The sequence below is a fragment of the Electrophorus electricus genome, chromosome 2 (assembly GCF_041902795.1).
Source record: "Electrophorus electricus isolate QZ-2024a chromosome 2, ASM4190279v1, whole genome shotgun sequence".
NCBI classification, from domain to species: Eukaryota; Metazoa; Chordata; class Actinopteri; order Gymnotiformes; family Gymnotidae; genus Electrophorus; species Electrophorus electricus.
Window position 1 is genome coordinate 27159554 of NC_137498.1, and position 12049 is coordinate 27171602.

Sequence of the window (12049 nt, forward strand, 5' to 3'; positions counted from 1 at the left end):
GTAACTTGAGTGGAGAGTGAAATCTAAAGTTCATTACGCTGCATGGACGTGCGCAGTCCAGCAGAAGAAGGGGAGGAGGCTTTGCTAGTCGTTCGTTCACTGAAATTTGGGCAGAGAGGAATTGAGAGCTGAAGCGCCAACACGGATTTTCTTTGGGACAAACGCACAGGCCTCGCTGCTAAAACGGTATGGGAATGAGCCGTTTTTCTGATGACGAATGTATATGGTTTCATATAAGGCAACAACGTTCCTCGTTTGTAACATGTAGTTTGCTAGCTACCTATCCTAACTAGCAATCGTTTGCAAACCCTCTTCTACTAGCGAACCCCGATTGCCGTCAAGATGGCGACTGGAAGAAGCTCACATTTACGTGGGTGGATGGATGGCTAAACAGGCACTTCGCTAACAGGTTAACGTTAGATCGTCGGCTAGCTGGCAAAACAAATAACTGAGTTGTCATTCGTGTTTAGTTTTAGCTACATAATTAGAAGTCTGGTTCGTATCAAGTAGCTACGCTAGCTAGCTAGCTAGCTAACCGCCACTAGTTTATTAGCGATAATTATTCTGCCGTGAAGGAACTTGCTAGATACATTAAAGTTTTAAATTTCTGTCGGCGTAAGATCGTTGTGTAGCTAGGTAGCTAACGTTAAATATTTCTCGAAATCCAGCTATCTTATCTTAGCTAGTCGTCCACCTAAAGTGAGCAGATGTGATGGTTGTTAGGAGGTTATAACTGTGTATGTATGTATGTATGTATGCTTGCGTGCGTGCGTGCGTGCGTGTGTGTGTGTGTGTATATGTATATATAAAACACCTATAGAATTGTAGCGGAACTGTTTTATGGTAACGTTACGCTGGTAATTTAGAACTAATTAGTGCTAGCCGCTCAGCTAACGTTTGCAGAATAGCTATTTAGCTAACGTTAGGTAGAGATCACTACCTAACAGCTGCCAGTTAGCTACATTCAAATCCACAAATATAGTTATGTGGTCTAGCGCCTAATATTTCACACGATTTATAGTTTTATGCCTTTAGCTTGCTAACATTACATTACTAATGTATAATGCGACAGTGTGAAGCCATGCACTAAATTCAGTAATTTGAAGGGGTCAGTACCGTTTTTTTGTTGGTTTTTTTTTGTTTTTTAAAATACTTTTAATGAAATGGGATGGTGGAAGCATCAACATGGCTTAAACAAATAACGTTAATTTTATTCGTTCAACAAATGTCAAATGAGAACATATAACGTATTTGTAAAATATGCTCTCAAATTATTCTCAATTTCAATAATAACTTAAAATTCACACAAGTTGGCTGAGACTAAACCCGTCACCGACGTGTATGACCATAACATTGGACGTCCCTAATGTGGATTTTTCCAGACATGCCTTCCAGTCAAATTCTTTAAAATGCCTTAGTGTCAGATCATGCCTTTGACAAGGGTTGGATCTTGGAGTTTCCTGTCACTATTGTGCAGTTCCTTGTGAAGCTGGTACTGTGTGATCTTAGTCTTATTCCCTTGTCTACATCTGTGATGTAAGATTTGAAATGATCCAAGTCATGAAATTACTTGTAAGATACTTTTTAAGTTGTATATGATTTATTGGAATATTAGATTTTGTAATGAGCACTGATTTTAGATTCTGTGTCAGTTGCTCTGAAATGCGTTTGTCAGTCAGGCATGCAAACAACAAAGTACAGTTATCTTTTGGTCAGTAACTACAACCATAAGCACAATGTCTCAGATTTGGTCTTGTATCCCTCCAGATGCCTTACTCCAGGCGGTACCTGTCCACAGAGCGGGTAAGCCGCAGCAGCTATCAGGAACGGCATCGTGAGCGAGACCGAATGCGAGGTAGGAAGCAGCGACACCGCCGCTCGCCTTCCTTCTCCTCCAGCAGCGACCGAGAGAGGCGGGGACGAGCACACCGGCAGGAGGGTGGATACGCACGCTCCAGGAGGTAAGCAGGTGCATTCATATGAGAGAAAAAATGCATAATTATGGAGCTTATTTACAGCCTCTTCAGATAATTACATTTAGTTTTCAGATTTATTTATATATTTTTAAGTACTTCTCTAAATCTGCGTAGAGGAGTCTGTTAATATTTATGCTTGATTCTTTCCTGCCCAGTTATGACAACCGTTCTCCAGACCGACGTCCGTACAACAGACGTTATTGTGAGAGCTACCGGCGACAGGACCACAGCAGAGAGCGGGAGCGCGTTACTCTGGATGACTACTACTCTCATGACGCTTCGCCCAGCTATGACTACCGCCGCGCACATGAGCGGGACCGTGGAGACTCGCGCCGGCAGAAAGGCAGCAGGCGTAAGCACAAACGAAGGCGGCGTAGAACCAGGTCCTTTAGCCCATCCTCCTCGGTGAGTACTTCCCAACCGGAGACTCGCTCTTTGATCCTCGCTCTCTCTATTCACCTGTCTCCGTCTGTTTAGCTCTTGCTTTGTTTCTCGGTTTTTTTTGCGGGGGGTGGGATGGGGGTGGGGTTGGTTGGTGGTTTTTTGTTTTTTGTTTTTATTTTTTTACTTTTTTTTCTATATAACCTTTTCTTCTTCATAGCCCCTGGAATTGGTAAGTATGAACTCCTTTGTTTTTGTTTTGTTTTTGGCTTTTTTGGGGTTTTTTTTTTTTTCTTTTTTGATTTATTTTGTTAATTTTTGTGTGATAGTAACTAGAGAGGCTAATGCTTGTTCCTACTTTTAGTCCTTGGATCCAGTGCGTTTTAGTCCTGGTCTAACTTCATATTTAAAATTTTAATTATTTTTTATCTTTATTCAGTATTTGCAGATAGATATTCTTGGTTCATTTAGAAGTATTGTTTAATCAAAACCACTTTTTCTATCAACACACTCATTTTTCTCTAGTCAACTTATAGTTGAAAGAGAAACAGTGTGTAGTATACTTGATATTTGTTGAACATGCTTAGATTTTCCCTTCATCATTTGCTTTCATTTTTTCTTCACTGGGTAGTGCAATTTGTTTCAAAGTGTTTAATTTGATGGCTCTGAGTGACCAGTGTTTCTGCTGAAGTGTATTGTTGTATGAGTTAATGTTTATGATGCAGGTTGATGTGACTTTCGTCAGGGTCGCTAGGCAGAGGGTTGAGGGGGAGTGCATTTAAAAAGCAGGAAAAGAGGGACGAAATGTGATCTTTGACTTGTTCCCTTGCACTATATCCCTATCGTTATATATATCTCCTCACGTGGTGTCATACGAATCGCCCCATGATCACCAAACCTACCTACAACACTGCTTCTCTCCGTCACCGTGGCTACGGCTGCCCCCCTCCGCTCTCCCCTCTCCGCCCACCCCCCTCTCCTCCCTCTGCGGTCGTGCTGTGACCTCTCACCTGTGACCCTGGCGGGGGCCGAAAGCAGCGGAGTGACAGCGGGACGCGGGCGCTGTGTGTGAGGGACGACGAGGAGGGTCATCTGATCTGTCGGAGTGGCGACGTCCTGCAAGAGAGATGTACACACTGCCACTACTACTACTCCTCTACTCCTATATCGTAACCTTTCTCCCTATTAGTTCCAGCACAGAGCAGACATTCTCAGACATGGGAGGGCAAGAGGTCATGCTGATGACGATGGTTGTGATGATGCCATTATAGAATGCGCTCTGCTGTTGTCAGAATAGACCAGAATGTTGAAGGGTGCAATGAATGTGTTTTATTATTTTTGGTTTGTTTATTTATTTTAGCTGTTTTCTTTTTGAATGTTGATGGGGTCATGGTAGTGGTGTCCAGATGCATCACAAAGATGTATAAAAGTTCAGGGTTGACAGGTTTTCATATACTTGTCTTTAAAATCCTTTTAAGGTCCTTTTCTATTCAGTGAGCCTTTCTCAGATTAACCGCATAATACTGGGTTTCGCGTTTAAGCAGATTTTGCTTACATTAATTAAGACAGCGATGGGTAATCAGTTAGTTTGAGGGTGGGGGGTGAGAGAGATCAGGTGTCTCTCACTGTCCTTTTTATTTATTTATTTATTTATTTATTTATTTATTTAAAACTTGGCCCCAGCACATTCACAGCAATTCCTCAACATGGGGGCGTCTTTGTTGCTCTGTTGAGTAGCCTTATTAGTCTTTTCAGGGCTGGAAAGAGATTTCTTGCATTTATTTTTCAGACTTTTTGTTGGTTTGTTATTTTATTGTGTTGAAGATCTGCGGAATTGATGATTGTCCATTTTAGGCTAATTTGTAATGACCAATGCAAATAGAGGACCACTGCCAAAAATGCTAGAACATTTACCGCGTGCCTTAAGGATGCAATGCCCCTATGTTCCCTTTCTAAATACTCTTCCTTTGTCCCCTTTTCTCTCTCTCTCTTTATCTCTTTTTTTTCCCCTCTGTCCTCCTCTCAGATGAAATTGTTGGCACTTTGGGGGAGGGCACATTTGGGAGAGTGATGGAGTGCATCGACCATCGCAGGTAAATTCCTGCTGTCATAACACACTGCCAAACTGCTTGCAAACATTTGGGCATTTAAAAAAAAATACCTTGGTTCTTTAATCTCAACTGATTAATCATAAATATAATAATAATAACACTGCTTTAGCCTTATGAATATTATTTAAACAAATTTTGTTTATTTTTTTATGCTCAGTAGTATTAAAATTATGGCCTTACTGTGATCAGAAAAAAAAGATATCTAGAGTAATTTTTCATTTTGCTCTTGGTATCCCTGCTATTAGTACTTGTGCACATTCCTTTTTCAAGATGAAGGTACTGAGTCTTCTTTAATGCTTAATGAGATGTGAAAGCATGGAATAAGAGGTCTGAGATCATACAACATGCAATCTCTGTATGTCATATGGAGTCCTAGTTCTTTTTTGTGAACTCTCCTCTATAGCCCACCCTCAGATTTTCAGTAGGATTTAGGTCATGGGGCTGGCTGAAGCTTCATTCTGTAATCCCTAACCCACCTTGGGTTTGTCACAAAAAGCATCTAAGCAAAGAACCTGTTCTAGTAATAATGCTTCCTTGTACCATCCCAAAGAGGCATGTTGCAGTAAAATATGCACAACTGTTGGGTTATCCTGAAACGTCTTTACTCATTTGTAAGGTCAATCGGGTAAGGTTAGATTATGGACATATGGTTAATTTTGTGTGGACTTTTAATCACATTGCCCTTCTCTTTTCATCAAGGGGTGGAGCTCACGTTGCTTTGAAGATCATTAAAAATGTTGAAAAGTACAAGGAAGCCGCGCGACTGGAGATCAATGTATTGGAGAGGATCAATGAGAGAGACCCCGAAAATAAAAAGTGAGGCGACTGGAACAAATGTCATATGACATTTTGTTCAATGCGAATGACATTGAACAAGCCATTTTAAAAAAAATTGTGTGTGTGGCAGAGAAGGAAAGTAGGAAAGTGTCTATAACTGAAGTGTCTGTGACCAAACAATAATTTAATAAATTACCCCACAAAGCCTATTTCATCCATTAATGGTTTTCTTCATCCTGTTTGAACCACATCCCCTTTCCCCCCCCTTCAGTCTTTGTGTTCGGATGTTTGACTGGTTTGACTACCATGGGCACATGTGTCTCAGTTTTGAGCTATTGGCTCTCAGCACCTTTGACTTCCTGAAGGAAAACAACTACCTGCCCTACTCCATCAGTCAGGTCCGGCACATGGCTTACCAAATCTGCCTTGCTGTGAAATGTGAGTACTTCAGTAAAATATGGAGTTGCAAATGAATTATATAGTACTCTATGAAAATATTTATTTGCATCTGCATCAACTAATATTCTTATTGATGCCAGCAGTAGTGTGAGTTTGTGTATAACATTTTTTATACTACCTGCCTGAACATTTCTGAGGAGATTGAGCTTTCACGGTGCTCTTTGTACATATATAACATTTAATTTATACCTGCAGTTCTACATGATCACAAGTTGACCCATACAGACTTGAAACCAGAAAACATCCTCTTTGTCAACTCTGACTTCACTATAACATACAATATAGAAAAGGTAAGAAAGTAACAAGTACAGACAAGCAAGTTATAGTTTTCTTTTGTTTGATTGTAAACAATATCTAAGACGTGTACTACTAGAAAAGTTGATTTATTGTTTTTAAATTTTAATGTTTGTGTCTCAGAAGAGAGAGGAGCGCACAGTGAAGAGTACGGCAGTTAGAGTAGTGGATTTCGGTAGCGCCACATTCGACCATGAGCATCACAGCACAATCGTCTCCACGAGACATTATCGTGCACCTGAGGTCATTCTAGGTCAGTGTCTGTGTTCACACACATATATATATATATATATATATATATATATATTACTCTATAAGCAATCTGGGTCTCTCAAAATCTTAGATCTGACTTTCCTATGCTGAATTGGTGTTGAATCAGGGATTGAATTTAGTCATCGTGGTAAAATCGGGCATCTGGTTATCTTCATGAAATGCACAGAGCAATATAATAATTGTGGAAGACACTTTCCCTCAGCTTCCATAAACAACTTGATTTATGCACATGCAAATTTACTAAAAAAAAAAGACTTAAGAATGTTTATTGTGGTGGGTCATTTTAAATAAAAACAGCAAACCTCCAAAGCTTTTGAGCAGTCAGACAAGGTCTGGTCATCTTTTGATCTCAGTGTAGAATATGGGACAACTAAAACTATCTATTTTGGAGCTCAAGGGGTGGCATGGAGGCTGATGAGATCAGAGGGATCTTGGGAGAGCTTGAGAGATTTTCTTCTTTTGAGATTGTCTTTTTCACAACTACAATATTAGTAAGTTTAAAAACAAGACTTCAGGTCACAGCTAAAGGGATCTTTCTGGAGCAGTAGGTAATGACGTCATGTTTTAGTGCCATGCTATTTGTCACAGGGTGGCTCTTTTCCCAAAAACTAGTTTGGTTTGATTTTGTTTTTTATCTATCTAGCTAGCTATCTCGCTATCTCTCTATCTCTCTAGATATCTCTTTCTCTAGCTCTCTCTATCTATCTTTCAAGTGTTTAGAAGCTAGTCCTAGAGTAGGTAAGGCTTGGTCTGTTTGTTTCTGTTTTAAGTAGAGCTTCTTTATTGAGAGTGTAATTAACTCCAATGCTATGCTTCATCTTTTTCAGAGAAAAAAAGGTTTTGTCCTATCTTGTATATTTTACTATGGATGACCCTGTCCTAATCGAAATGATCAGTATCAGAACCATATTTTGATTGTTATAGACTGTATTGAGGCTCATCAAATTTCAGTCCTTTGCTAGCAATTTCTTTTTACCTGATTGAGCTCTGTCTATACTAGCTGTCATGGTGTAGAAAACATCCACAATTTGGGACACACATTTTTAAAGGAAATAAGAGGCAGGTGTCACCCCACTACAGTAATCCTTTTAATTAATTTGTTTCATTCAGGACTGTGTGATTACTGCAAATGAAAGTGTACTGTAATAAAATGTGTAGAGAGATTTAAAAATTGTAGTCAGTTGCCCTTCTCTAGAAGCGTGTGTGTGTGAAGCACTTTGCTTGCACAGCTGATTAAGGACCTTGGAAATGTCCAGTTACTCTGACAACCTAGTGAACTTCACTACAGGTTTGATTATATCTGCATCTTTTACTACAGTACACTGCAGTTACTCACCTGGAATCTTCTGGTGTGGGTGTGTGTAACAGATTTGTTAAAAGGCCTAATTGGCTGCAGTGTGAAACGGTCAGGTTGATTTACTACATTTTAATGAACTTGGAGTGCGTTCTCTAAAGGACTTGGATAGAAGTCAAAAAACTCTTGCTCAGAATATTCTTGATTTTTTACTGTAAATATAAGTGGTAATCACAGTATAGGATGGACTGTATATTGGTATGTATATTTTGTGTTTCCATGCAGAGTTGGGCTGGAGTCAGCCTTGTGATGTGTGGAGCATTGGCTGCATTCTCTTTGAGTACTACCTTGGTTTCACACTCTTCCAGGTACACAGCACTGATCTGCTGCTTTTCTGTATTCTCTTTCCCCATACACACTCACGTGTACACACACACACACTCCTCCATATTCTCTACTTCCATGTAATGGTAGAAGGTACACAGTTTATTTTCATCTAAAGAGGTTAACCATGAGTTGATCAAGGGTCATTAGCATGCATGTGTGCATGCCCACTCTAAAGCCAACATTTGCCATTTGCTCTAAGGTCACAGATGCTCTCACTAATTCTCACGCTGACTAGAACACCTACCCACACATATTCAAACTGTGTTAACTATGTAAAGACTGGGAGGAAAGTATGGTATTGTCCACTCAAAATGATGTATATCATTGTGTCCAGATCTTGTGCTCAGATTTCAGAATTTTATTCAGTTTGTGGCTTGAGTGTGATTTCTCCATTTACTCTTCTCTTTTGCAGACTCATGACAATCGGGAACACTTAGCAATGATGGAGAGAATATTGGGCCCTGTTCCATCCAGGATGATCCGCAAAACCAGGTAGGCTGGCCAAGTTTTTCCCACCTCCAAAAAACTTTACACTGATGCTGACCCATATACATATAGTCTGCATTCTTCCTGGTGTTCTAAAAATCAAATCTTGAAGCTTTATTAATGATTCATTTGGAATTCCTGCTCTAACAGAAAACAGAAGTACTTCTACCGTGGGCGACTGGACTGGGATGAAAATTCCTCAGCAGGACGATATGTTAGAGAGAACTGCAAACCCTTGCGGGTGAGAGACGGTTACTATATGTGCAGCGTAGATTGTCTTGTGTAGTCCTTGGTTTCCATCTCACCCTTTGTTCCATCTGTCTTTCAGCGGTATATCCTGTCAGAGGCTGAGGAGCATCACCAGCTGTTTGACCTGATCGAGGCCATGTTAGAGTATGAGCCATCTAAACGCATCACTCTGGCTGTGGCCCTCAGACACCCCTTCTTTCAGAGCCCAATCAATGCTAATGATCAGCCTCCAGGCAAGAGCTGGGAGGGCAACCGTGACATTAGCCGGTGACGTTGGACCCCATCTGCCTTCGTTTTGCGCCAAAAAACCTTTAGCTCTCATGGAATAGGTGCTGAGATTTAGGGTGGAACTGAGCTTGTATGCCAAGTTTGGTATTAACCTGGTGAAACATTTCTTTATTTTAAAGCAAACTCGTTGACCCAAGTACTTTTATGAAAGGCTGGGTTATAGGGTTGCACTGCTCTATCAACTGAATTCTTACATGAAAAATGATGTGGGTCATGCAATGAGGGCTTGTTTTGTCTTAAAGTGGAGCTGCTTAGTTATTTTGCAGATCAGATGCAGTACTGCTTTATTTATTTACATGTACATCCCGAGTAACGACAACTCAATGTACAATTTTTGGGTAGGAGTACCATAAGATCCAATCCTTATGAGAATTTAGGAATCTGAAGAAATGTCTCAATCTCAAGCATAGTCTTCCACAGACCAAGGACAAATTGGGAGGAATTTTACCCAATATAGAAGGTGCAAAGTCCATGGCAAAACTGAGAAAAGTCCGGTCTATACTTGCATATATGACTGGACAAAAGAGCAAAGTGGTCAAGAGAATCATGTCCTGGAGCATATTTGTTGTAGCAAAACAAAAAACGAGGTTTATGGTGGTGTTCCCCCCCCCCCCCTTTTTTTCCCCTTTCTTTCTTTGGAATGTATTGAATTTCAGATGTATCCAGGGCCCCAAATTGAGCACCTTGGTTCCATTCTGCCATGCTAGATTACATTGCCATACCATCAGAATAAGCTCAGTTCTTCCAGCTATCAGCCCATCACTGAGGCCAAATAACCTTCCTTCACTTGCCTTTTAGACAAGCACTCCTCTTCGTACAAGATGTTTCAACTGTCTCTCCAGGAGCTACAGTTTTACTGTGTAGTTCCTTTTTTTTGAAAGACACTTTTTGAAATCTTTGTCTCACATGTTTTAGCAAGGCTGAGACATGCATACACATGCTCTTGTGTTGGTATAATGTTCAAGATTTTTGTCCATGTTCTCAAGCACAGAGCTTTTGTGTCCCTGTCATTCTTGCCAGCACAGGTTTACAGTATTTATTTTCACATCTAACTCAGCATTAATTCAGTCTGTGTTTTGTATGAAGTAAACTGTGTAAATCTGTACATATAAATATATGTATCTATGACTGTATAGAATAAAGGCTCTGTCCATGTGCCTGATGTTTATTGAAGTTGTGGCAGCTATACAGGCATCAAATGAGATTTGTGTTTTTCTTTTAGACATTGTTTTAGTTGACTTATTTTGCAGCTTGTCTTGCATACCTCAGAGGGTAATCTATAAAAAAGACCTGTGTTTTTAGACTTAATGAGGATTAGTTATCCTTTCCCTACCCGCCTTTTTTACATATACAGTTTTTGAAGGTCTAATTTTCAGTTTCCCCTTTTTCTTTTGACTTCTCATTTGCTCTCAACAAGAAGCTATAAAGTTTCCCAATTAAAACAGTTCTACATTTTCCATTAGGCATCATGCTTTACAATGAATTAGCTTTTGTATACCATTGCGTGACTGATCTCTCATTTAGCAAATTGTTCACATGCAGTTTTGCAGTATCTTGTTTGCATACAATTGGCATGTACTTCTTGCAGTAGTGGGGATAGTAATTTTAGTTTTTGGACTAGTATACAAAACCACTCAAAAACATCTCTAGAGGTACACCTTGCATGAGCAGATATAACTGGCTGTCATATCTGTTGGTAGTGGTTGTCGGAATACTCCAATCTGATCATTTTTAGTCTGTTGTAGGCAAGCAGAACAAAAGTAGAATTTGGTCAAGATAAGATTCATCATATTCTCAACCTTGCTCTGAGTTGGAAAATTATTTTAAAGGGAGAACATTAGTACTTATAGGGGCATCTGAGAGAGTATCTCTGCGCAGTGTTGGTGTTCTTAACTGTCTCTCTCCAGCCTATTGGTCAACATGTAGGTAGTGCTTTAGTGCTGTTATTTAACATAATACATAGGATTTATATAGTGCTTTTGAAGAACCCAAATATGTTTACAATTACAAATATGCAGTACATGGAGCGTCAGACAAACGGTCAAAAGAATAATATAGGAATAACAATATTAAGGCATGTAAAGAGTGGAAAGTCAAGTTAGATAAGACAAGAAGATAAGTTAGGCTGGTGGAAAGTCAAAGGCTACGGGAAAAGGTATGTCTTCAGGATGGATTTAAATTTGGAGAGAAGTAGGGTGCTTTGCATAGAAAAGAGTCCAAGAGGCCTAGAGCAAATCTTGAAAATGCTTGATCACTAACGCTATGAAGGTTGGATGTAAGCACACTGAAGAGCATAACATTTGAAGACCTGAGAAAGCAAGTGGGTTTGTAGTGAAGATGATCAGACCGACAAGGTGGTGTGAAATGACTGAGTTTTTATGTGAGAAGGATGATTTTGAAAATCATTAAGATTTTGGAGAATAGGTGTAATATGTTGGTGCAACTGGGTGAGAAGATGGGCAGCAGAGGTCTGAACCATCTGAAGCTTGTGAAGGAGAAAAGAGTTAATGCCAGCAAGGAGAGATTCAGTAGTCCAAGATTCAGCAGCAGATTGAGAGACATGGGTGGATTTTAGCAATATTGCATAGGTGAAAAATGTTTTAACGATAGTGGAAACATGGTCATCAAATGAAAGAGTTGTGTTGAGAATAACACCCATATTTTGAACTGGGGGAATATTTTAATTTTAATATTTGGGCAATCTGTGACACCAATATTGATCGCTCTGCACTGCTTTGCTAAAATCTAAAACAGTTTGTGTCCCACTATTTGCGGGACAGAGGTTCTCTGTGTAAGAGAATGTTACTGATGACTATATCTTCAACATTACAAAATAATACATTATTTGGATAATACATAATTTGGATATCTGTTACAATTGTCCAAAATGAAATCACATTTACATGCTAGTGAATATAACATTAAGCTATAGCAGAGCAACTGATGAACGAATGCTAATGTAACATTAATTAAAAATCAAAATAAAAACAACCTTTGCATTAAAAAATGCAGCATTTAGGGATGGTGTTATTGGATGGTTCTTTTTCATTTTTGCAGTTCTTCTGGGGGGCTAT

The 12049-nt window shown here is 39.6% G+C and overlaps 1 protein-coding gene across 4 annotated transcripts; it reads left to right on the forward strand.

The window, feature by feature from the left end:
• The first annotated feature begins 32 nt into the window (after positions 1 to 32).
• clk2a (CDC-like kinase 2a) lies at positions 33 to 10137 on the forward strand. 4 transcript variants are annotated; one of them, XM_027002304.3, is made up of 13 exons: positions 33 to 186; positions 1768 to 1961; positions 2132 to 2381; positions 3396 to 3486; positions 4384 to 4450; positions 5168 to 5284; positions 5517 to 5683; positions 5900 to 5994; positions 6122 to 6251; positions 7851 to 7933; positions 8365 to 8444; positions 8589 to 8679; positions 8767 to 10137. In XM_027002304.3, the coding sequence occupies exons 2-13, from the start codon at positions 1768 to 1770 to the stop codon at positions 8956 to 8958; spliced, it is 1557 nt and encodes a 518-aa protein (XP_026858105.1). In that variant the 5' UTR covers positions 33 to 186; the 3' UTR covers positions 8959 to 10137. The 4 variants fall into 4 exon arrangements, with proteins under 4 accessions (XP_026858105.1, XP_081553560.1, XP_081553551.1 ...); XM_081697434.1 differs by having other exon boundaries at positions 6125 to 6251; XM_081697425.1 differs by lacking the exon at positions 33 to 186 and adding an exon at positions 334 to 409.
• The last annotated feature ends 1912 nt before the right edge of the window (positions 10138 to 12049 follow it).